Source organism: Camelus bactrianus, chromosome 27 (genome assembly GCF_048773025.1).
Source record: "Camelus bactrianus isolate YW-2024 breed Bactrian camel chromosome 27, ASM4877302v1, whole genome shotgun sequence".
Taxonomy (NCBI): domain Eukaryota; kingdom Metazoa; phylum Chordata; class Mammalia; order Artiodactyla; family Camelidae; genus Camelus; species Camelus bactrianus.
Window position 1 is genome coordinate 26,390,903 of NC_133565.1, and position 25,334 is coordinate 26,416,236.

General features: G+C 35.9%; 1 protein-coding gene across 4 annotated transcripts in view; it reads right to left on the reverse strand.

Moving 5' to 3' along the window:
* Positions 1 to 25,334, reverse strand: part of BLM (BLM RecQ like helicase) — a 65,274-nt gene that overhangs the window by 34,876 nt on the left and 5,064 nt on the right. For 3 of the 4 annotated variants that reach the window (XM_074353906.1, XM_074353904.1, XM_074353907.1), the window contains exons 2-10: positions 17,070 to 17,171; positions 15,455 to 16,155; positions 13,777 to 13,936; positions 10,785 to 10,906; positions 7,232 to 7,364; positions 6,226 to 6,929; positions 4,276 to 4,467; positions 2,845 to 2,963; positions 1,846 to 1,959 (exon numbers count right to left, since the gene is read on the reverse strand). In XM_074353906.1, coding sequence (XP_074210007.1) covers positions 1,846 to 1,959; positions 2,845 to 2,963; positions 4,276 to 4,467; positions 6,226 to 6,929; positions 7,232 to 7,364; positions 10,785 to 10,906; positions 13,777 to 13,936; positions 15,455 to 16,155; positions 17,070 to 17,167 — 2,343 coding nt within the window. In that variant the 5' untranslated portion in view covers positions 17,168 to 17,171. Of the gene's footprint in view, positions 1 to 1,845; positions 1,960 to 2,844; positions 2,964 to 4,275; positions 4,468 to 6,225; positions 6,930 to 7,231; positions 7,365 to 10,784; positions 10,907 to 13,776; positions 13,937 to 15,454; positions 16,156 to 17,069; positions 17,172 to 22,121; positions 22,149 to 25,334 lie in introns of those variants that run through there. The other variant, XM_074353905.1, reaches the window with a different exon arrangement.

The following is a 25,334-nucleotide window of genomic DNA, read 5'->3' on the forward strand; positions in this document are numbered from 1 at the left end:
TATAAATAAATATGTGGGTGAAAAGGAAAGCTCATCCTTACAGCAGAATGCCAAAAAAAAAAAAAAAAAAAGAAAAGAAAAGAAAAGAAAAATCATCACTTGGCATCCATTATTATAGTAATTGATGGGAAATCATCAATGGATGATAAAACTCTTGGGTAAAAGTCTGATGAGTATAAGAGGATATTTACATAGTCTCAGAGTATTCCACAACAGGATACCTACAATTACCAAAAAAAAATTACATTTATTTTTGTAATTAATAATTTTTTTAAAAAGTAATTTCAGTGGAGAAATCTGGCAGACATCACCTTAGCCAAGCGATCAAAGTTAACTACCACCACCAGTAACGGGATGAAAGGACATCAGATGCCTCCTGACAGGACACACTGAGATCGTATTACCACATTCGTTGATATTTTCAACAAAATGAGTAACATAAATCTTATCAAGAGGAAACATAAACTCAAATTGAGGGACAGTCCTCAGAACAATTGGCTTTCACTCTTCAAAACTGTCACAATCATGAAAGACAGAGAGAAACTGTTTAAAGAGACAACAACTGAATGCAGTGCATAATCTAGGATTTTCTTTTGCTACATAGGATATCATTGGGACAACTAGTGAAATTGGAAAAAGGTTTACAGATTAAGTAATAGTATTGTATCAATGAACATGTTCTAATTTTGATGAACTGTACTGAGGTTATGAAGAGAATTCCTTGTTTTTAGGAAATGTACAGGGAAGTATTTAGGGTTAAAAGGGTATTATGTCTGCAACTTACTCTCAAATGTTTAATGGAAAAACAGAGAGAAAGAATGATACAGCAATTACAGTACTATGTTATCATTTGGGGTTTCCAGGTGAAAGTTATACAGAATTCTTGCACTATACTTGTACATCAGAAATTATGTCAAAAATTTAAAAACATATGTATTCTAGAGGGCTTTTATGAGATAATAGAAAAAATATACTAGTTTCCCAGTTCCTAGCACAGGGCTCCTGAAACCCTCATAAATTCTTAAGTGATAAGAGTACTAGGAGCATCTTTTTTCTACAGAGGCAACTCTGAGTGGGCTCCTGGGCTGGGGTTGGTCACCAGAAAGACCAAGCTATGATTAGAAGCTTGGAATTTTCAGTCCTACCTCCATCCTCCAGTCAGGGCAGACGGTCTAGAAACGGAATTAGTAATTGTTCATGCCTATGTGAGGAAGCCTCCACAAAATCCCAAAAGAATGGGGTTTGGAGAGCTTCCAGGTTGTCAAACATATCCATATCAGGAAGGTGACCCACCTCAACTCCACAGGGACAGAAGCTCCTGTGCTCAGGACCCTCCCAGAACTAGCCTGTGCGATTCTTCATCTGGCTGTTCATCTGGGTCCTTTATCATATCCTTTAAGTGTCTCTCTGAGTTCTGTGAGCTGCTGTAGTAAGTAACTGATTTCAAGGGGGATGAGGTCATGGGAATCTCCGATTTGCAGCCAAGCTGGACAGAAGCTGTGGGTAACCTGTGGACTGGCACCTGGAGCAGAGTGGTAACAACTGCATGGGACTGAGCTCTTAGCCTGTGGGATCTGACACTGTCTCTGGGTAGACAGTGTCAGAACTGAATTAAATTGTAAGATACCCAGCTGTTGTCACAGAGAATCATGTGATATAAGGAAAAACCTCCACACATTTGTGGACTAGAGTGAAACATTCTATGTGAATAGTAAAGGAGAGAAACACAGAAGGGAAAGACTGGGTTTTCCCCTACTCAGTAGGGAGAACTCGGTTTTTTTGTTTGTTTTTTTTTTAAAAAACAGCTTTAAAATCATATTTTAAAATAATTATATAAATACAAACCTTCTCTGGAGTAACATATAGAAGTTTTATAATTGGGTCTTTTTTTGATAATTGAAGGTAAATACTTGTTGCTTCTGAGTCGGTCTTATCACCTGTCAGATATGTAGCTGGAATCTAAGTGTAAGAGCAATAAACAATTAAAATTTTACACATATAATCTGACTCGTTTACATTTACCCTTAGGTTTTATAAATATTTTATAAGTCAAATGTCAAATCTGTCAAAGGAAAGAGAATCTCAACATAAAATAATAATCAGTACATGTTTCATTTAATATGTCAAAATACTCTTCCCATCGTTTACTTTCTTTTCTTTTTTCTCTTTTCTTTACTTCCTTAGCTTGTCATACTTGTAACTAAGATAAATATGAATTCAGCAAACAGTCCTAATGTATGGCTATATTTTTTTTTTCAGATAAATGTCTTTTCAGGGTTTTAATGCATAAAGACACTGAAAGGACCATAATGTCATGAATGATTGAACAGCTACCTTCACTGTACTAAGATGTCCTTTGGGAGAAAGATCAAACCAGTGGTCTTATTGAGGGACGGGGGCTCATAACCCAGAAAACAGCTCTGTTTGATCACAATATGCAGGATTTAGTAGAGTGCATTTAGTCAGGAGGAAAAGAACACGTGTGTGGGCGTGCACATGTGTATGCATTTTTAAATATTAAGGGAGTGAGAACTAAGCCAATCTGATAGTAGTTAAAAAAAAAAAAGAAATCCTTTTATATTAGAAAAAAAATTTACATCCACAAAATATAGGTTAAAAGTTCTTACTAAAATATATTCATCTACAATGAAATTAGATTGAACTCCAAAAGGTTATCTACATCAGAATTTTCAGACTTGTACTTAAAAATACAACATAACTTCAGTGCTTTATTCTTATAATTCATGAACTATTTAATGAAAAAGTTTACCCAGAGTACTGAAATATATTTTTTTTTTTTAGTATTTAAAAAAAAATAATTGGTAGTGTTTCATTTTAACTTACATCCAAGGAAGTCAGCTTTTGGACTTGATCTACTATAAGTGATCTCAAGGGAGAAATGACAATAGTGACCCCAGGAGAAACGCAGGCAGGGAGCTGGTAACACAAACTTTTCCCACCTCCTAAAAGAAATGACAGAAAAAAAAAAAATCTGTCAGGTTCTGTCTTGAGAGGATGGAGGCAAGAGTTACAATGTAAATCACATATAATACTTAAAGTAATTAACAAATAGGACACTGAGTGATATTTCCCATGGTGCCAAAATGTGCCATATTTGAGCCAAAATATTTAGGCAATTTAAATATGTAAAAATTATCTTTTAGGACATCTTACATAGGTACATATGATAGCAAAAGCAAGAATCAGGGCAGGAAACTTAAATGCAACAGAATTACTTTAAAAGTCTACTTGAGAAGGACCCTGAAAAATGGTGCCTCGAAACCGTAAAGGATCACAGAAAGCCCTGAAACCACTGGACTAGATCAGGCCAGGGTCCCTTCCAGCTTTAGTTTTGGAGTATCAAATGGGAGTCGAAACAGAAGACACAGACTGAACAACAGGTTAATGAAATAGGTAGTGCTGCCAATTAAACAGACCAACACTGGCTAAAATTTAAAATCAGTCTGGAAAAATTCAGATGCCCAGTCAACATTATTTAATGATGATGGCAATAACTAACTGCTAAAGGTCACAACAAGGTAAATAAAAGGCAGAGGGAAGACAACACGTTAAGTAGTGAAACTCCAAACTCCCCATGCTTCTTATCCTCACGACTTACTTAATACTCTTACTTGGATGACTACAAATCATTGAGCAGCTGCTATAAGCTTTAATACACAATGGAAAGTCCTGGAGCTCTTCCACAACTGGGGCCAAGAAAGAACTACGCTCAACGCCTTTCACTGAATCCTCACGACACTCGTGAAGTGGGCACTTCATCATTATCCCCACCGAACACACAGGAGCCTGGGGTTCAGGGAATGAAGTCTTGCTCAATGCCATCCTGTTAATAAGTGTCAGAGCTGTACTTTCAGTCCAGGCCATCACTCCAGAGCTGATGATCTTAACCACCATGCAACACTAGGTTGTGCCAAGTAAACTGCCAGAAATGGTTGTGGTCTCTGACAGTCATTTTTTGGTTCCTGTTCCAGGTTAATTTAGACTAGAAAAAAGAAAAATTCCCAAAGGAAAATCCTAGATCAATTCAACACAATGAGCTTTGAGTTGAAAATCTTAAAAGGGCTATAAATGTTATCATGTCAACAACTGGAACAGAGGATACGAGGTAATACATGTTCTAAACTATGGCACGGGAGGTTTAGAGGTCCCTAAATGATAGAAATACTGTGTAGGTGTTCTTTTTATTTCTATTAAAGGGCTTTCATTTAACATCTGCCAATGGATTCCTGCCAATTCATGTCTAAAAATACATACCAGTGGGCATTAAGATAAAACAGTCTTCACCAAGCAGTGCAGCATTGATCGCCTCTAGCTGATTAGTTCTAAAATTATGTAGGCCAAATTTTTTATGAAAAATCTTCATCATTTCTTTTGTATGAGGAAAATTAAGACTCTGGAATTGCTTGTGTTTCAGATTTCTGGATGCTAAATTTTGCTCCAACTTGTCTAAGAAAATAATCAATGTTAAGAGAAATCAGGGCATTATTGTAATAAGTCAGTTTTAGCTTTTTTACCCTTTGCCCTGCAAAATCACTGGTGTTCATTTCCCTTCTTTAACTGTTTACCAGGGTTTCCTCGCCACCAAGTGTCAAAAGCCACCACCCTTTTCCTGAGGCTCAGATTCAAGTTTTTCCTTGATTTTTTTTTTTGCAGCACCTACTACTACTATTTATTCTCCCCCTTTTCTCTCCTGATCTTTAAGACAAACGTGGTTTTCTACTCACTTTAAAGTCCCTTTCCTGGTTCCACTTCCTCCACCTGTCCCTTAAATTTGGGAATCTTTCAGACACTTGGGATTGGGCTCTTCAGACATTCTTTTTTGGAATTTTTCTGATCCTATGATCTTAAATATCACTGATGTGCAAAGAACTGCCTAGATCTCTTAAGGTAAGAACTGACACCCTCCTAAGTTCCAGTCCTGCCTGCACTTTCAAGTGCCTGCAAGACATTTCTACCTGAATGACTTCCCAACACTTTTAAGCTCAACAAGCCTTAAAATAACCCTCCTCGGCTTTTCTTCAAATCTGCCTCTGCCTCCTGACTCCCTTATTTCTGTCAATGGTGTCAGGGTCTTCCCAGTCACCGAGTCTGAAACCTCACAGGCATCCCAGCTTCCTCTGATCCTTCTTCAATAATGTCTCTCACTTCCGCCCCCGTCCCGCACCCTCGTGGTCACAGCTCTGGCTCAGCGCAGGGAACAAGAGGTGCTCACGCCAGCGCCGGCAGCCACTCCAACCCCAACACTCAACTGCCTCAAAGCTAATTGTGAACACCAAGCATGACACATTCAAACATGGTACAAAAATATATCCATTAATGGTTATTTTAAAGGTCAACAGTGCAACTGTAAGAACAATCTCCGTGGAATTAAGCCATCAGTGGCAAAAATAGGGAGAGCTGTACTTTACAAAACCTTATACGTATAAACTTGTTTCAGTTAAGAAAACAATTTGTGATAACTTTATAGGGTTGATGTAAGGCTTTCAAATTAATTTCGGCTTTTCTCGGCAGCCTTTACAACAGCTAACTTCACTCTGCCAAAACCTTCTCTTACTGAACTGTGAGTTCCAAGAGGGTAGGAGTTCACCTATTCCCGGGATCTGTGCACAGAACATGGCACAGAGTGGGCACCCAACAAGTACTTGTTGAATGAATTAAAATGATTCTAGAGCAAAAGGAATAATTTGACTGATTTAAAAAAATTCTGACTTCATACCTCTCCTAGGCTGCCCTAAATTTTAATATTTTTAGACATTAAACACGTTTCTCTCCTTTTATAAACTGATCAGTTCTCATCAATCCAGAATTCTGAAAATACACACAATTACGTTTTAAACATATAAATTCAGCTTTGCTTTTACCCCCCCACCTCCAATCATTTAAAAAACCTAGCCCTCATGAGCTTTATTGTTTTAGGAACTAAAAAATGTTAATTTAAAGGCAAAGCACATTTGGAATGACTTTAAAGCTTTACTACAATAGGTTATAATTACACATTTTATAAAACTACAGCTGCTACAGAGACAAAAGAGCAACTTGCTTTTGAAAATGTGATTTGTAATTCATATTATCAGCAGAAATTTGCATAGAAACAATGTCGTTTTCAGGCAATGATGATTTGCTATGGTTTTCCTTATACAATTCCTATTTTGGGCAGTTTTGTTTTCAAATAAAATATAAGCATTCAATTTATTTTAAACTTACCAGTGTAACTCTGAATTGACTCTGAGAGGTTTTTATTTTGAGCAGCAGATGCCACTGGAAGACAGTTTGTCTTGGCTGAAGAAATTCTTTCTGATACTGATTTAACTGGCCGACCTTCCTTAATAGGTTGATAGGCAGCTGTGGAAGATTTGCTGGCTGCTAAATTATGCATCATATTTTCCCAGTCATCATCATCATCATCAAAGTCATCTATGTCAAAATTATCAATATCACAGGAAGCCTGGATTTCTCTTTCCAAGTCATTTATTGAGGTAGTGTGTTTATTCTGATCTTTCACAGCAGTGCTTGTGAGAACATTTCCTGGGAAATAAGAACTTTCATTTCTTTTTTCTATCCTTGGTGTTTCAGCCCAGTTGCTACTTACAAAGGACTTCTGTAAATGGGAATTGAATAACGGTCTTTCAAAGAGATTCTTGGTGGTGGCTGAGAATCCTGTCTTTCCCGGGGTAGTAGTCTGCAAACATTCCCCAGCAGAAATGGAATTTGAGGGAAGGTGTGGTAAAGTTAACGCCTTAACAGAATTCCCTGTAGGACAAGAATCACCCTTCAGAAATGCATAAGGTGAGGAAACAGATGCCTGGTCCTCCACGGGGTTACCAAGTGACTCAGGCCTGCATCTCCACTCTGAGCCAAAAATACTGGCATCACTTATATTAAAATCTGCTTCAGCTAGGAGTTTCCTTCTGGAGAGAGAGCACAGAACACCAAATCAAATATGAGTAGTCTGCTATGGTAGGCCACATACATTTATCTTTAGTTTTCATGCCAAATTGTGGCAAAATCTATCCTCATTTCCAATCTCAAAAATCTGAATACAAATGCTAAAGGAACCGTTTGAAAAAGGAAATAAATTTAAGACATGGTGATAATGATCCCATTCAATTTCCAGCCAGAACGCCTGGAAACATTGCCCAATAGGTTTGCGACTTAGAGTGGTGGTGGAAATGCAACCAGATATATTCCACAGGGAGAAAAATCAAGATACCTTACGTCCCGCTGCTGGAGCAGTTCGTTCCCACAATCCAAAGCTTTCAGCTCGTCATCAGGAATAGTATCAACTAATTTACAGATGTGGTCCATCACACGAATAAGCTGCTGCTGTAAACTTATCTGTCTAGCTATAAGGCAATTACGTTGTTAATATTTTTCCTTGACAATAAGAAAAGACTTAAAATATTGAAAGCCATGCATGTAAAACTTGAAGTAGTTTAAAAACAAGATTACAAACAACCATATATTCTCCCATTATCTGCCTATGAAAAAATTTGAAATCAGATTCTCTCTATTCTATATCATGAGCACTCATAACTACGTTATCATTTAATTTCATGTTAATTCTTATTCTTTCTCATAGGGTAACCAAGGTCATTGTAAGATACTGACGTTTATCAATTTACTATGATTTTTACTAACTTCGGCTGTAAATCTCACCATGCCCACACAAAGTATATTGTAAAAGGTTGGACAGGCAGGAACCCTCCTTTTGTTCTGGTCTGTCAGCCATCCATGTTTCTTTTCAATGGTAACAGCACAGCACTTAAGACTTTTTTTTTAGAGACCACTCTCAGCCCCAGCCCCATCCCCACACCCCCAGTCAGCATCTGATATAAGGCAGCTCAATGAGAATTAGGTCTGAGAGTTTTTTGAACGACTGGAAAAGAGGACTCTCCCTTCAACAAGCTGGACAGATTGCTGGTGGCCATCTCTGCTACCACACAGGACAGCACAGCTTGAAAATAAGATCAACACAAGGGAAAGCAGAAAACAGAGATGGAAGGAAATGCGGGACTGAGAAGGAGATGGGATGGATGAGCGGAGAGAGAAGGCAGGTGTGAGAGAGAAATTCCCAGTAACAGTGTCTGGGCATTTGAATCCAGGTAGCCCACTCATCCTTTAAAAATTACAGCTATATAATTAAAACATAGAACGTCAAAGGAGGGGAGGTTTTAGAAAAAAGAAAAATATGGGTCAGGGTAGTAATGGGAAGCAAGGAAGATGCCTCCCTACCCCGAGGCCGACGGTATGCAGGAGAAATCAGCAGTTTAAGTGGGCTGCCAAGGCAGCAATGTTCTCAGGAGACAGTAAGAGAAGAGAGTAGGGCTACTGGGAAACTGCTGGCTGAGGGCAGTCGGCTGAGGGCAGCAGGAAGGAGAAGAGGAGAGGACAGACTGTGGTAGTGGTGGGGACATAACACAGATGTCTGTGTGAGAATGACCCGGGAGGTGAGGACTTTTATGAGTGACTGATGCAAACAGGGTCACAAAGTATGAAATGGTAAAAAAGGTGAACCTGCTGAACTCCTACTGACATCTGTTTTCTCTGCAAGAAGAATGGGCATCAGATTGGAAAGAGGAGGATAAACAACGGTCCAAAGGAAATGAAAACCAAGGCAGACCCGGAGAGAGATACAGCTATTGGGAAGGAGCTCGAGTCTCCTTGTCTAGACAGATTACACCTCAGAGTACAAAGGAAACCTGCAAAGAAAAGCTCGCTGATACGTGAGGCATCTAGTGAACAGGAGAGCTGATGGAAGAGTGAAGACAGGCAAACATTGTTCTAATTTTCAAAACTTCTAAAGGGACTGCCAAAAGCTACAGGCTGGTGAGCTTAATGCTAATTCAAGGCAAAATTCTAGAACATGTTATCAAATGCCTGCTTTGTGAGCTCTAAGAAGGAGAGGAAACAATTATAGAGTTAGCAAGAGTTCATAAAAATAAACCAGCCATCTTAATGTGCTTCCTTCTTTGAAAGGACTGGCAGATAACAATAGCTACCATTTACTGAAGACCTACAGTGCACTGGGTACTGCCAACTACTGGGCAAGGTAGATAGCATTCTCCTCATTTAACAGAAGAAACTGAGGTCCAGAGAAGCTTAACTAATTTGCTATAGTCACACAGCCAGGAGTGGGAGGAGGCAGGCTTGTATGTCAGATCTGTATCACTCTAGAGCCAATGTCCCATCAGTTTCCTCTTGTTGCCTCAGATCTTGAACTTCTGGAGTCGTATGACTGAGTCTTTTGCATCCCCGTGGACAAGGGAGAGAAATGTGGTTTGAAGGCAGATTTGTAACAAGTTGAACAAGACGTGGTGATGAATGGTTTGATGTCACCTGAGAGGGAGGCCACTAATGACATTCTGTAGGACTTTGTTCTTCCCCTTGTTCTAGCCAACCATTTACTAGTGAAACTTAATGATGTATAAACAGTACAGTGCAGTCATTATCAATGCAAACTCAAGAGCCCCAGGACTGCTGGGTTCAAATCCTAGCTCTGCTGCAGTCTAACTCTATGACCACGTGTATTATTTAACTCTCCTGTATCTCAGTTTCCTTATCTGTAAAATAGGATAACAGAAACTACCTTAAAGGATCAAAGAGAATTACATTAGTAAATATTATAAGGCACTTAGAAGAGTGCCTATGACATCAGGTATTTCAGGAACACCTCTAACAATAAATTTAGAGACCAAAAAACAAAAAGAAATTCAGAGGAAACAAGCACAGAGAGACCACTACACACACACCGTAAGTACAGCACTCATCAAACAAGAATAGTAAACATTACAGAAATATTCAGAGAATAAAAAAGAGCTTTGGAAATTAATCTGATACAAAAAAATTCCACGGAATATATCCAATATCTTGTAATAACTTATGGCGAAGAATATGAAAATCAATATATGTATGTTCATGTATGACCAAAGCATTATGCTGTACACCAGAAATTGACACAATATTGTAAACTGACTATACCTCAGTAAAAATTTATATACAAAAAAATTAATGATAAAATTGAGGAAATCTCCCAGAAAGCAGAAAAGAGACGGAAAATAGAAAGATAATTAATGGAGGTCTAAGAGCCAAATGACAGACGTTCCAGGAAGAGTGAAAGAGAAAAGAAAAAACAAAAAGAAGAAAATAAAACGGAATAATACCAGAACAAATTTCAGAATAGAAGGACACAAATCTCTCGACTGAAAAGGCCTCTGGGAAACAGAAATCAGGAGTGGGAAGGGAGACAGCTGTTTTTCAAAGTCTTGTAATGCTACTGGATTATTTATACTAGATATTTAATAGAAAATTTAAAAATGAATTAGAAACAAATCAAACAAACAAAATGTATTAAACTCTAAATGGATATCAAGCACCAAACCCAGAGTACATACAAGGAGAACCAGGAGGATGAAAGGTCTAGAAACCAGCACCTATGAAGAAAAGGTGAAAGATCTAATATTACGTGGTCTTAGGTGCTTTAGACTTATCTCACAAGGATTAAAGTTACAGGAAAGAGAAATTTTGGTTCAGTATGAGAAATAATTCATTATCAATTTCGAAAATGCTATGTGTTTAGAAAGTCATCTTGTGGGAACACGAATTTATGAGTTTCTGAGACGTTTCAGCAAATGCTGGTTACTAGAGCAAAAGGAACTATAAATTCACCATCTAATACTATACAGTCACAAGTTAAAAATATAATCCTACTTTGTTTTCAAAAGTAAGTAGTTACAATACATGTTATGTCTAAAACCCTTTTGTACCGTCACAGTCTGTGCCGGTTTCCTGATCAGGCCGCTGCGTAGTCACTTTCTCAGGTGATGACAAGTCCTCTGATTGGGTAAGACCATCCTTTCTGTCAGAGGTGTCAAGGTCCTTTAATACACTACAAATTAAAAAAAAATATAAAACCGATCATAGTAAAGACTAGACCAAATGCATACTTTTTCCTCTAATATTTTCCACAGCTGGTCAGACAATATACAATAGAAAAGAGAAACATGTTGTATCTTCTCTATTCTAAAACCTCTTTGGCTTGTTCTCAGAGTTTTCCACCTTCTGGCTACAAAAGACCCTTTCAATTTGATCTCCAGTTATGCCCCTTCAGGGACCCCACACTCCAATCACACTGTATCACACACATTCTTCACATGAGCCCTGCCTACTTTAGGAATTCTGCCTCTGTTCTTCTATCTGGAAAACCCACCATTCCATCTCGTCACATCTGTTCTTATAGGCCCAGCCCAAATGTTTCCTGATTTCTTCAGCATGTGGTTATTAACACCTCTTCTGGGGATTCCAAAGCATTTATCCAGACTTTTCTTATTATGCCAACATGTATATATGTGTATCTGTATATAAAATTAACTCATACAGATTATACAAAAAAAATTAACGCATATAAACATGGTCAGTCTGACTGGATACAAAAAATACTTTAAAAGTAACAGAATAAATTAGTAATAAATGAATGTTACAGAGAGGGTACTGTGGCAATCCAAAGAAAGATACTACTTTCTGGAACTTGCTAAGGCTTTGCCAAGAAGGCAGGATTTGAGGAAACCTTGAACAAGGGATATGGGAAAAGTGACAGACTATAAAGGAGAGATAAAAAAGATAATTCTGTTTACTTGATAGCCAGGAATCAACTGTACTTTTCTACAGCAAGACTTTGGAATGCAATCTTCTACCTAAATCAAAGGGTGATGAATAACTATGTTTTATATTATTCTTAAAAATGATATAATACATTATAATTAAAGAAAGGGCCTTATATTTTTAGCAATGTTTTCCAGATTGTCAGTTTATCCCATTAGGCTATCGGAGCTTAGGGTTACTGTAAAAGCATAACTAGAGATAAAGCTGTGAAGGTATTTGGGGTCTAAAGATTGAGGATTCTGAGGGCCAGCTAAAGAGGTTTAGGAATACAGGAGATACGAAAACATGCTCTCTTTTCTGTTACATATTATGTGACCACAACACCTCTGAAATTAACTCAGAATTCACAACCAGCACTTTTAAATGAAATAAAAGATAACAGAAAATTTAAGTGTGCAGTGCATGTAAAGTATCATCTGTGAAAATTCTATTTCAGTTTTGTAATATATACAAGTATGTATAAGAGGTTGCAATGGAAAATATAGAGAGAATTTACCTTGGGAACAACCTTGGAAATAACCATTTTCCAATTGCTGAAATCTAGGCAAAGTAAATCACAGTATGACTACTCAATAAATTATAAGAATAAATAAAGCCATTAAAAGAATAAAAATAATGACCATATAGCAATATGGAAAATGTTTTAAAAATAATGTTGAGAGAAAAGTAGATTAAAAAATTATATCTGCATGTTGATTATGGCAATGCAAAAGTCACACACACATGTAGAGAAAGAACAAAACTTAATGTGGCTAGGGGAGATGGGAGGGACAAATTAGGAGTAAGGGATACAAATACAAACTATGATACATAAAATAGGTAAACAACAAGGATTTACTGTAGAGCAAAGGGAATTATACTCAGTATCTTGTAACAACATATAATGGTGTATTAAAAAAAAAAACTGAATCACTATGTTGTACACCTGAAACTAACACAGTACTGTCAATCAACTGGACTTCAATTAAAAAAAAAAACTTAACATGGATAAAGAAAATGTTTGGTTTGTTGGAACTGTTGAGACTACCAGTAAGTATCCCGTTAGAGTGGTTATAGTGTTATCTGTGCAATGCACACACATTTTAATAAACAAAGAAAAAAGCCAGGCAGTCAACAAGGAAGGACAGGGCCAAGGAAATAACACTACACTGTAATCTTAGCCTACTTGCCATCAACTGTATCATCCTGGGCAATGCCCTGCTCCTCCCTGGGCCTCAACCTCTTCACCTGTTAAACGAGAATGCTGATGAACACTCTATGAACTCCCGCTTTGTTTTTCACTTTCTACAATTCTGTCTGAAATCCTACTGGAAGGTGGGAAAGAGGAGCTCTTATAGTTTTTCAGTTTTGTTGTCAAACAGCAATAACACTTCAACCTTTTCTACCTCTTTAAACATGTCAACCCACCTGTTAAAACAAAAACCCAGAGAAACTAGGTTATGCAGGCAAACACTTCCCTTCCTGTCTTCCTGCCTTCCTTCCTTCCTTCAAGTCAGAGGGATTTGTTTCCGAACAAAATACTGGTTAACAGCACAGTATACACCCCACTACTCAATAGGACTGTGATTTAGATTGGGGTGAGGATGGAGGTAACAATGACTAACTATATATTTTAAGCTATTAATGAACCATGTGGACTCTCTATTTTTCTTAAAATACTACCAACTAACCACTATCATGTCACTAATTTACTAAAATTCAGTGAATGACAAATACAATGGTCGATTCTATTTGGATTAAAAAAAAAGGAGACAAAAAAAAAAAAAGGACACATGACTTACTATAAGTCACTTTGCAAATAAAGTGTTAGTTTTGGGTCATTTCAGGTCCAAGAGTTTGGAAATATATTTTTAGGACGACATGCCACATGTCAAAATCAACTACATAAAACTGTTTAGAAGTCCCATGTAATTAATCATAACGGAACTTTACAGCTTCAGAATGTCAACAATTAAGTAAAATGTATATAAATAGGGATTTTTGGATGCTTTCATTTAGAAGAAATTAATTTTGAGATGATACTACATAACTAAGTTAAATTATTTCAGCTATCCCAGAAACAAATGATAATGTTTATTAATTTATTAACTATTTTACCTAGAGCACTTTAAAGAGGATGAAGAGGTAGAAGTCATTCCTTCCGGAGAAGGTGGAACAAACTCTATGTCATAATCATCTTCATCAAGCTCAATACATGAAGATTTCTCAACTGAATGTAATTCCGATTCTTTTGAGTTTTTCTCCTTTTCACAATCACCTAAAGTAAACAGTTGATAAACATAGGTTATTTTAATAATTAATGAGACAGAAAGAACAGGGTGTGAGCACTCAGAAGTCACCAACACTAACACCACTCTTTATGATATGAGCTCCTTCCTTTCACACGTTAATGTTGGCTTGTTTCTTCAATGACGATTGAGTCAACTGGATTAAGTCCAATGAAAGCTGGATTGAGGCTGACGATTTGCTTGAGGATTTTCATGACTGTCTCCAGTTAAATTATGAAACCCACGCTTAGTATCAGCTCTTTCGTTTCTCTATTTTTCACGCATATATAAATAAGGGTAAAGTACAAGTGTTAAGCCTGATAATTGTACAAACATTGTTGTTTATACAGATAAGAGTATCTCTACTTTACTGCAAAGGCTTCCTAGTTATTAAAGTCTCCCAGATTCAGTGTCTCTCTCTCTCTCTCTCAAATATGTGAGAAAATGCAATTTCAAATTGTTGCTCTCTAGTTTACCTCTTACCAAATTTTCTCCTCATAAATAGCAACCCATTTGATTAGACTTATTTTTTAACTTATTATCAATCACCTTTCAGTCCTCTCTCACCCTACAGTAACCTTAATGGGATTCTGGTGTTTAAAAATTTTAGTCTCATATTTACAACTATTTCATAAGGTGGGCACCTCCACATATGGCTAATCTCAACTACTCAGCTCTACACATCTAATAACTATGAGATCTAAACAGAAAACAATTTAAATGTAATTTATAATACTTTAATAATATGATTAGATCACATTATACATCAATATTAGGTGGTGCAAGCCATAAAAGAATTCTAGTTTCACACCCCAATTCTACTACTAACCAGGCAGTAGACCATTACAGAGCCATTTTAATTTTTATGAATCTTATTTTTTTTAATTGAAGTACCGTTGATTTACAATATTGTGTTAGTTTAAGGGGTACAGCATAGAGATTCAGTTTTTTTGCAGATTATACTTCATTATAGGATATTATAAGATATCGGGTATAATTCCCTATGCTATACAGCAAATCCTTGTTGTTTACCTATTTTACGTACAGTATTTTGTATCTGTTAAACCCATACTCCTAATTTATCCCTCCTTGCCCGCCTCTCCCCTTTGGGTACCATAAGTTTGTTTTCTATGTCTGAAAGTCTTGTTTGTTTTGTATATAGATTCATTTTTATTATTTTTTAGATTCACATATAAGTGATATTATATAGTATTTGTCCTTCTCTGTCTGACTTAACTTTACTAAGCATTATATTCTCTACATATTTCTTCATATGTAAAATCACAGAGCTATCTTTGGTGTTAATATAAAAATTACATTAGTAGAATAAAATCTTTCATTTCACACTAGTGTGCCCTGCCTCAAGAACACGGCCAAGAGATGGTTCAATAATCACCTCTATATATCTTAAGGACAAAAGCTAAATCATATTTGCTATGGTTGCCAATGCCTAGCTCTGAAAAAACTAATACTGTCAACACATTGAAATACAATGAAATAATTTTTACCTCTTTCCTCTCCCAAATGAGTTTTTAAAGAGTGATTTTCCTGAGGATCTTCATTTATAAGCTCTTCAGAATCGGGGCCATCATCAATGCAAATCACATCACTCCTTAACCATTCTGAGTCATCCTTCTGTTTCTTAGTCAAATATACCTGCTTGCTCTCAGAGGAGGAAGGAATCAAATCAATCTTGACTGTATCTGTTTTATCAAGCTGTGCCTTTAAAAAGTTCCTCTTAGACTTTTTTGATTTCTGAGCAGTGCTTACTCTTACGAAGTGGTTTTTGCGTGGTGTAACAAATGCTTTTGAATTTCTAGAAGTATCAAAGTCATCCATGTCATCCCAGTCATTGAAGGCAGTAAAAGAATCTGATGAAGAACTAAATTCTAATTTCTTGAAAGTAGAATCACAGGATTCCTTTATAACCAGTGTGTTCTGCGTAGCACATAAAACTTCCTGCGGAACCGGTGACAAATCTGGTAATAATAGTTTTGAACCAACTCTCTTAGTTTGCTGTTCTGCTGAAGTATTTTTAAAGTCATAGATCCTTGTCTGCTGACTTGTGGTGTAGGGTGAAGGTTCATTGAAGGAAAAGGCCTCAGTAACATTAACATCTTTATCACTCAGCACAGGTGTTTTTGCTACCGACACACTAGTTCCAGATACATCGTTGGCTGAAGGTACTTTCTTTTTAAAAGTGAAACCTCTGAAAAATAATTGAAAAGCTGAATTAGATGGATAAATTTTAACAAACCCAGCACCTATACAAAACAAAACTCTATTATTTTGCACTAATTTATATAACAACTTACCTTCATTGCACCACAAATCCCTCTCTGATTTTAAAATGTGTAAGATAAATTATGCTTTGTATTCTCTGATCCTTCCTATTCCAAAGCTAATTATTCAGCCTTGAGAGTATTCAGGCCATTCCCACTACTTTGTTTCTCAGGCTGGTGATCCTTAATTCATAGCCTCTCCAGAGGGAGCGGACTGCATAAGCGAAAAAGAGAAGACACCCAAACGTGGCTACTTATTGCTACTCTGATAAAAGTTTTATGGGGAAAAGAGTTAAAAACTGCTAGCCATGCTGAAACATGAGACAAGTGAGAGAGGCAAGAGTCTTGGGAGTCTGCTGGACTTAGAGACATGATGATCAATGGTGACTTTAAAGTCAAGCACACAGAACAGTGTTTAGAACCTGGTAAGGGCATAAGAAAGGCTATAATTATTAGGTGTCATTAGGAGTTTGGAGTATAGCTTGGAGGAAAGGACAGAACTGGAGAGCTCTAGTATCCTTAAAAATTGTTTCTGAAAAGGATACAAAATTATATTAAAATATCAAAAATATCTATTTGCCCTAATTTATAAGAAGATGCATTATTCATTCATTCAATGAATAATTACTGAGCAAATATCACAGGCCATGAACCAAGCAAAGGTGTTGAACAATTCACTAACTGGTATTGCTAAAGCATGCTCTACTATTAATTTGCAAAGTGGGAAAATCATTGACTCTCTGAGCTTCATTTTCTCATCTGTACTATCAAAGGGATTGAAAAAGAAGATATTTCATTTGTGTTAGTGCCTGTATGACAGCAAACCAACCAAGATACTTACGAAGATTTAGGTTTTGAAAGACTTAATTTATTGTTAAGTTTTCTGGCTGAATGACGTTCCAGTTGCTCCAGTAGATTATTCTGAGGAACAGCAGCCATGATCCTAGAAAGTGAAGGAAAAAAAAATCAGTGGAGTTACGCGCTTTGCATTAATCACAGTATTTATTGGGGGTGGAGCACTGTTCCAACTGTGCCCAGAGTAATGAGGCTTTCTTTTGGTTGGGGGGGGAGTCAAAAAACTGTTTTGACATTTACAACTGGTGACATTTGAAACACATGATGTTTAACTAACTGAAGGCTCACTTCAATAGCAAAATGACCTGGTTTTCCCCCAATGCTAAAATAAGCACAAAAGACATTAGGGAAGGGCTGATTAGGAAAAGGCTTGCAGAAAAATGGGATCTGGCTTAGGCTTGAAGAATAAACAGAAGCTGAATGATGAGTAAGGTGGGAGAAAAATGATCAAAGCATATGGAAAACCCAAAGAACAAAGGAGTAAGTGAATTCTCTGCCCAAGGGGAGAATTGGGAAAAGAAGGAAGAGCACCAACAATAAGAGCAACGGTTTACCAGCAAGGTACTGTGCTTCATAATTACCTAGTTTCAACCTGAAAGAATACTTTCACCAAGCATATTTATACCCCTTGTGTAACAAATTGTGATACTGCTGAGCTACTGCCTGGGATAGTAGAAAGCCACTCTTAAAATTACTGGGGCCAAAGGAAGCTGTGATAGCAGGAATATATGGATAGTAAACAATTCTCATTTGAGCTGAGAGTTATAACCCTCTTTCCCATTCTATTTTTACCAGCGATCTTTTATTTTATGCCACACATCTTAGGAGGAAGGTTAACGTTTCCAAATGATATTCATGGAAATAGGAAGTTTTACAAAAATCGTATTCCACTCACTAATTATTAAAATAATCTATGCTTAACAACTGGTTTACTTTAGATAATAGTGAAAAAAAAGAAAAACTTGGAAGAATTACATTCAATTGAGAAATCATGTGCTGAGTTTGATGAAGATGATTACAATGCAGATTTTGTCCCACCTTCTCCAGAAGAAGGAATAATTTCTGCCTCTTCTTCTTTAAGATGCTTTAGGTAAAACAGCTAATGAATTAATAAACACTGAATAATTCACATTGGTATGTGAATTATATCTTAATAAAGTTATTACCAAACTAAATATAAGAAAGAAGACAGAAAGGTATAATGAACTCTTACATGTTCATTACCCAGAGTCAACAATTATCAACTCATCCAATGTTGTTTCATCTATACACACATCCCAAGGTCCTCACTTCACCATCCTGAAAGTCGACTTCCCAAAACAGTGATATTTTAATTCTGTCATTCCTTCTTCACTCATTAGCTGCAATATTTCCATCAAGAGAAACGTTCTCTGATCTAGTATTTTGTTGCCCAGTAGAACAGTTGACACAGGAAAGACAGGATAAATGCTGGATTCTTTCCTTTTAATAATTAGTTTTCAAAATAATGAGTTCACTCTCTAACAACCTCTAATGGTGATCAATTTTTTTTCAGTATCATTATAAACTTACAGATTAAACATTAGGTATGTTTCAATCCAATACAGTTATCATCCATATCGATTCTTAGTTTGGCCAGTGGGAGCCTTTTCAGGTTGACTCTTCAGTCCTTTTGACATAAACCTAGTAGTCTTTGAGAGTTTCATTAGAATCTGGAATGAAAACGCATCCCAGACTATTTTGCACATTTTTTGCCCCAGACTTAGAATCAGTCATTTCCTCAAGGACTCCTGATTTTTTTTCCAGTAGACTATTTTAAGACCACAGTCCCTGCACATCCAAAGGCACCTCCCTACTTTGTATCCAGTTTAAAAGCATTAGCCTTTCATTGAAGTATGCTCTCTCCAAGGTCCTGCCCAATATGGAAGTTTTTCACAGAATAAATGATAGAGTGAAGTCACACTACTGCCCTCTCAGAATTTCGACCTAAACTGATTAGATAGCTGACATGGAGGCAGTGGAACACAGCCCTGCAGCCTTAAAAAGACACAAAGCAGAACAAAATTGTCCATGGCACCATTACTTAACCTTTCCCCACATTCCTTCTAAGTTTTTACTGTTCCCATCCTTCTATAACTTTTTCATATCTTATTTATTGTTGGATCAAAACTAGCCATGATATTCTAATAGAGATTTCCAACATTATTTCATAGCATGATTTGACATGCATATTTAGCCATCTCAATAGTATATAACATTTGATTAAATATTGCATCGCTGTAGTGATACATTATGGATTCATAGTTAGCACACAGTCAACCTTAACCCTGGGGCACCCTTCCCTATTTGTAAGCTACATTGCTTTTTGGTTACTCTTCGCAGAGTGGCATCCTCTAGTCAGGATCACATTCTGAAGCATGGTAGCAAGTACACAATTTTCCTACTCAATATCCTTCAGTGAGAATGCTTTTTAAGAAGTTGGTGAGTTCTAAGAAGCAAAAAATATCAACAAAATTGGCTGACACACAAAAAGTTGTTCATCAACAGCAAAGATCAGTGAAATAAAATTAGAAGAAAATAATCGAAAATAAATAAATTGAGACTAGTGAGAAGTTTCACAATACTAAAGAGGAGAAACAAAGCAATGAGAGCCCAGAAAACCTCCAAATTAGACTCATCACAAAAACCACAAGTATAATTTGGAAAATGATTAAAAATTTCTCTCACGTACGTGAAGGAAGTTATCATGCCATTGTAGAATAATATAAATAAATAAAAAGCTGATTCAACAATGCAAAAAAGTTTATTGAATGAAACAAAATAAACTAGAAAATCATACCCATATATAGAAAGAATAAATCAATCAGTGAAAAGCACGTATGAAAGAATGATAACAATCCAGGGCTGGAATACAAAAAATATATCCAGCAAATGAGATGTGAAAAGAATGTGTACATTTTGCATTGTCAAGTTTGTGTTATTCAACCCTTCTTACTCTCAACCTTTCTATACACCTAGTGTTTTAGATGTGTCTCTAATAAATGTAGTAAGATATTTAAAAAATTCAGATTTGTAATTTTTTAACCAAGGCAATTAATTAGTCTGTTTACATTTATTATAATTAGCAATTTTTTTGTATTTAAACCTACTGCCTTGTCGTATTTTTCCTTTATATTTTTCTTTTCTCTCCTTTTACATAGCTTTCTTTTAGGTGAAGCTTTCAAAAAATAATTTTCCCTTTCTAGATTTTAAGTTACATACTCTATTTTTGTTCTTTAGTAGTCACCCTAGAAAGCAAAACATGCATATTTATTCTCTCAAGGTCTAAAGCTAGTCAGTTCCTTATACCCTCACAGGCAATACAGAGGCCTTGGAACACATTCACTCTTTACCTTCCCCTTCACTTAGGGGTTGTTACTGTTGGATATTTTTAACTAAATTCTTTAACCCCACAGGACGTCATTATTGTTGTTTTGCACAGTTTAGGTTTCCATTGATTTAACCAAATATTTACCACTTTCTTTGTCCTTCAGTCTAGCTACCATTTGAGAACTTCCATCCAGGCTTACACTTTTTTACTTCCTTTAAGTACTTCCTTTAGAATGTCATCTAATGAAAGTCTGCTGGTAGCAAACTGTTGGTTTTTGATTATCTGAAAATGTCTTTATTTCACTTTGATTTTTCAAAACTTTTTTGGGGGTGGTAATTAGGGTTCTTCTTATTTTTTTAATGGAGATACTGGGGATTGAACCTTCCTCCAAAGGTTTTGGTTCAGAGTAGCCCCCCCTCAACTTCCTCTTTTTCCATATAAAGTAAGGTTGCTCTCCTTTGTTCTCCAGACTTACCTATAGTTTGCCATAGTTTGTAGGTCCCAAACTGCAATTCCTCTGTGATTCTTGAATAAGCTCATTTTGCTAGTAAAATAACTGGCTGTTTTATTTTTAAGGTTTAATATGAGCTATTTTTATGAATGTAAAGTGTACAACTGAGAAGATACATTACTGCTTGACTAATCCTGCAACTTTTCCACAGGTTTTAAATTTTTCAAAGTTAAAAAAAAAGAGAGAAAAAGAGGTATCTAGAAAATCCTCTTGTTTGGAAATAAAGAAATATAAAAAAACTATAGATAAGATAATATAGTGGGCATTAGAATATAGCAGGCACTTTCGAACTGAATAATGAAAGTCTACATATAAAAAACTTGTGATAGCAACTAAAGAAATAACAGGACATGTAAGCCTTGATTATTAGAAAAGGCTGAAAGTATGAGCATAAAGTATGTATCTCTTGAAGCCTGAAAATGAAAACAAAATAAGCACAATGAGAATAGAAAGAATTATAAAGACAAAAGCTAAAATGATAAACGTATATTATGGAGGATCAGTAACCAAATTTGTTCTGTGAAAAGACATCAAAAACAAGAGAAAAGGCACAAATAAATCAGTATCAGAGCTAAAAGAAGAAACTCAACTACATAATATATAGACATTAAAATATAGTAATAGGTCATTATGAACAATTTTGTGCAATAAAAAATTTTAAAATAATAATAAAATTTAAAATTTAGATGAATTGGACAAATTTCTTTAAAAATCTACTTATCAAAACTCACTTGAAAAAGAAACAGAAAGCCTAAGAGCCTTCTGGCATTTTAAAGAAATATCTGTGGTTAAAAATCTACCTATAAAGAATAAGCTTTAAGACCATAGAGCTGGTGAATTCTTCTGAGCATTTATGACAGTAAAATATTCCAATTTTTAAATTAAAAATTTAGTTAAAATTCCAACTTTATGAACGATTCCAAAGTACAGAAAGACCCAACCTCCCAACTCACTTTATGAGGTTAGCATACTTTTGGTACAGAATTCTACAAATGCAGTTCAACAGTCAAAAATTACAGGCCAATGTTTACACATAAATGTAGCTGTAAAAAGTCCCAAACAATATGTTAGCAAACCAAATCCAGCCATGTATAAAATATACTATGACCAAGTTGTATCTTCTCAGGAATATATCGTTGGTTAAACCTTAAAAAAAAAAATCAATTAACATAGCTTACCAAATTATTAAAGAAGAAAAGTCCTATGATTTCCTCAAGAGCTGCAGAATAAGGAAATGATAGAATCAAACATCCATTCACAATGAAATCCATTCATGATAAAAACTCTTATCAAACAAGAGATAAAAGGGAACCTCCCTAGCCCTACAGAGGGGATATATAATTAAAAAATAAACAAACTTCCAGTTAGGTGAAATTTAGAAAGTTTTTCCTTCTAGAACAGTAACAGTACAAGCATGCCCACTCTCATCACTTCTGTATGATGTGCACTGGAAGTTTAAGCCAGAGCAGTAAATAAAAGGTATGAGAACTAGAAAGAAGCAAGACCGGCAATATCCACAAATGACACAACTGTGTACTTTGAACAACTAAAAGAATCTTCAGAAGCTCAAAAGGGCAAGGAAGCAGATTCTTCTCCAGAGCTTCCACAAAAAACTTAGGCTTGTCAACACCCTGATTTTTGCCCTGTTCAACTTTAGAGCTGCAGAACTGTAAGATAAGAAATCTGTGTTGTTTTAAGCCACTGAATCTGTGGTAATTTGTTACAGTAGTCACAGAAAACTAATACAGTGAGTTTAGGAAGACTGCTGGATATGAGGTCAATATATAAGAATTAATTTTATTTTTATACCACTGATAAACAGAAAATAAAATTTCAGAAAACATACCATTCACAATGGCATAAAAATTTAAATATCCAAAACTAAATGTAACAAACTTTGTCCATGATTCTATTCAGAAAATCATAATTATTAAGAGAAATTAAGGAGTAAACAAATATTTGAACCATATCTTGACTGGATGACAACACTGTCAAGATGCTAATTTCCCCCAAACTGATCTATATAACTTCATGCAATTCCAGTCAACATTCAATTTATTTCCCCCTGGAGGACGGAACTTAATAGCTAAGTGTAAAATTTATATGGAGATGCAAAATTTCAAAAATAGCCAAGATAACTCCTAAAGAACTACAAGATGAGAAGACTTGTTGGCAGGCATATAAGGACTTACTCTAAAAACAGTGAGAGACTGATGCAAGGATAGACAAATGGACCAGTGGAAGAGAATAAAGAACCCACAAGCAAGCCCATATACAGACACCTAATTTATGACGAGAGTGGCACTGCAGGGTGCTAGAGAAGGAGTCTTTTCAGTCAGTGGTGCTGGGACACTGGAGAGCTACCTGGGAAGAAATTAAATTTAAACCCTACTTCACTCTGCAGATATAAATTACTTTCAAAGTATTGCAGATCTAAACGTAAAGAGCAAAACAATAAAGTTTTTGGAAAACAATATAAAAGAATAACTTCATAATCTCCAAGAGATTTCTCAAACAAGATACAAAAAGCTACTAACAAAAATTTAAAAAACTGTAAAGCTGAACTACATTTTAATTAAAAATCTTTTCTGAGTCAACTAGCTTAAGACAGTGCTAAAACTTCTGAGATGCCTAAATAGAGAGAAAAGAAAGGTACTAATTAGCACAAAAGTCAGGATAATAGTTACTTTTGGGGTAGAGAATGAGACAGGGCATACAGGAGGCTTCTGAGGGTGTTAGCAATTTTTTATTTTTTACCTGGAACATGGGTACTGGGGTGTTTGACTTGATAAATGTCATTAATCTGCTGTTTCCAGGGTCCCTGGAAACCATTCTCTCAGAGAAGGACTTTAAGGACTCGGCATATGGTCCTACTGATGGCTAAGCTTTATTACAGGAACACACACTGCCAGATGAGCAAGGGGAAAAGACACACCAGTCTGCAGGAGTCCACGTGCTGGCTTCCTATGCTCTCTGTCTCCCACGAGAGCACATTCTCCCTCAAGGAAAGTGCAGCTACATGTGCGCAGTGTTTCTGCCCCAGGAAACCCTCTACAGATGCAGAGCCTAGGGTTTTTATCAGGGACAGGTCACACAGGAACCCTTTAACACCAAAATCTCAGGCTCCCAGAATGAAAGCAAGTGTTAGTGCCCCAGGTGGGCAAAACAACTGTATCAGCTTAAGAAAGGTTTCAAAAGCCAAGTTTCCAGTCACCAGCCAAAGGCTAATCTTACATGCAGGTCTTTCTGAAGATAAGCTTCAGGCCTACTATGTTAACTCACTCCTGCACAGCATATATAGATGTTTTCTGCACTTTTCTCTATGAAATAACACATAATATTTTACAATAAAAGATGTTTAAAAATAATTGACTAAAAATATATATTAAGTCCATTTTTAAAGCCACAAAGCAGAGGATATTTGCAATATATATATATAACTAACAAATAAGTAACTACTATGTGGAATGTAAAAATAACTCCTACAAAATATTTAGAAAAAGACAACTCCATAGAAAAGACAGAAAACTTGAAGAGGCACTTTAAGAAAGAAGAAATAGTCCATAAACACAAGGTGCTCAACTTCTCTAATAATCTAGGGAATTAAAACCATAAGAAAATACACATATCTACCAGATAGGTAAAAATTAAAAACATAGTATCAAATATTAGAAAGGATGTGGAGGGAAAGGGTATAGTTCAGCAGTAGAGCTCATGCATAGCATGCACAAGGTCCTGGGTTCAATTCTCAGCACCTCCATTAAGGAAAAAACAAAAGACAAAACAAAACAGAAAAAAAAAAGAAAGAAAAGAAATGATGTGGGGAGCAATATAAGACTAATACACTGATAAGAGTGCAACCACTTTTGAAGATAATTTGGCATTATGTCAGAAAGCAAAATGTACACATACTCTTTGACCCAATAGTTTTAGTTACATATGAACTTATGAACATAAACACCAGGACATGTATACATGGACATTCACAGCAGCATTAATAGCCCAAAGCTGAAACCAACCCAAATGTCATCAAAAGCAAGATGAATAAACTGTGGCACAATCATACAATAGAATATTCTACAGCAATAAAGTACATTTTTATTAAAAGTTATAAATTTATTTTAAAATTTGAAAAACCTATATCTACAATATATGGAAGAATCTCATAAACACAATGTTAAACTAAACAAGAAAGACAAAGTAGAATACATAAACCATCATCCCATTTATAGAGTTCAAAACTAGGCAAAACTGAGCAATATTACTTATAGATACATACATGGGGTACATTATGAGGATAAGATAATTATCACAAAAAACAGGAGAATCATCATCTCTGGTGTAGGGAGGAGATGATGAGGGAAGCATACTTCTGGAGTACTAGTAATGTC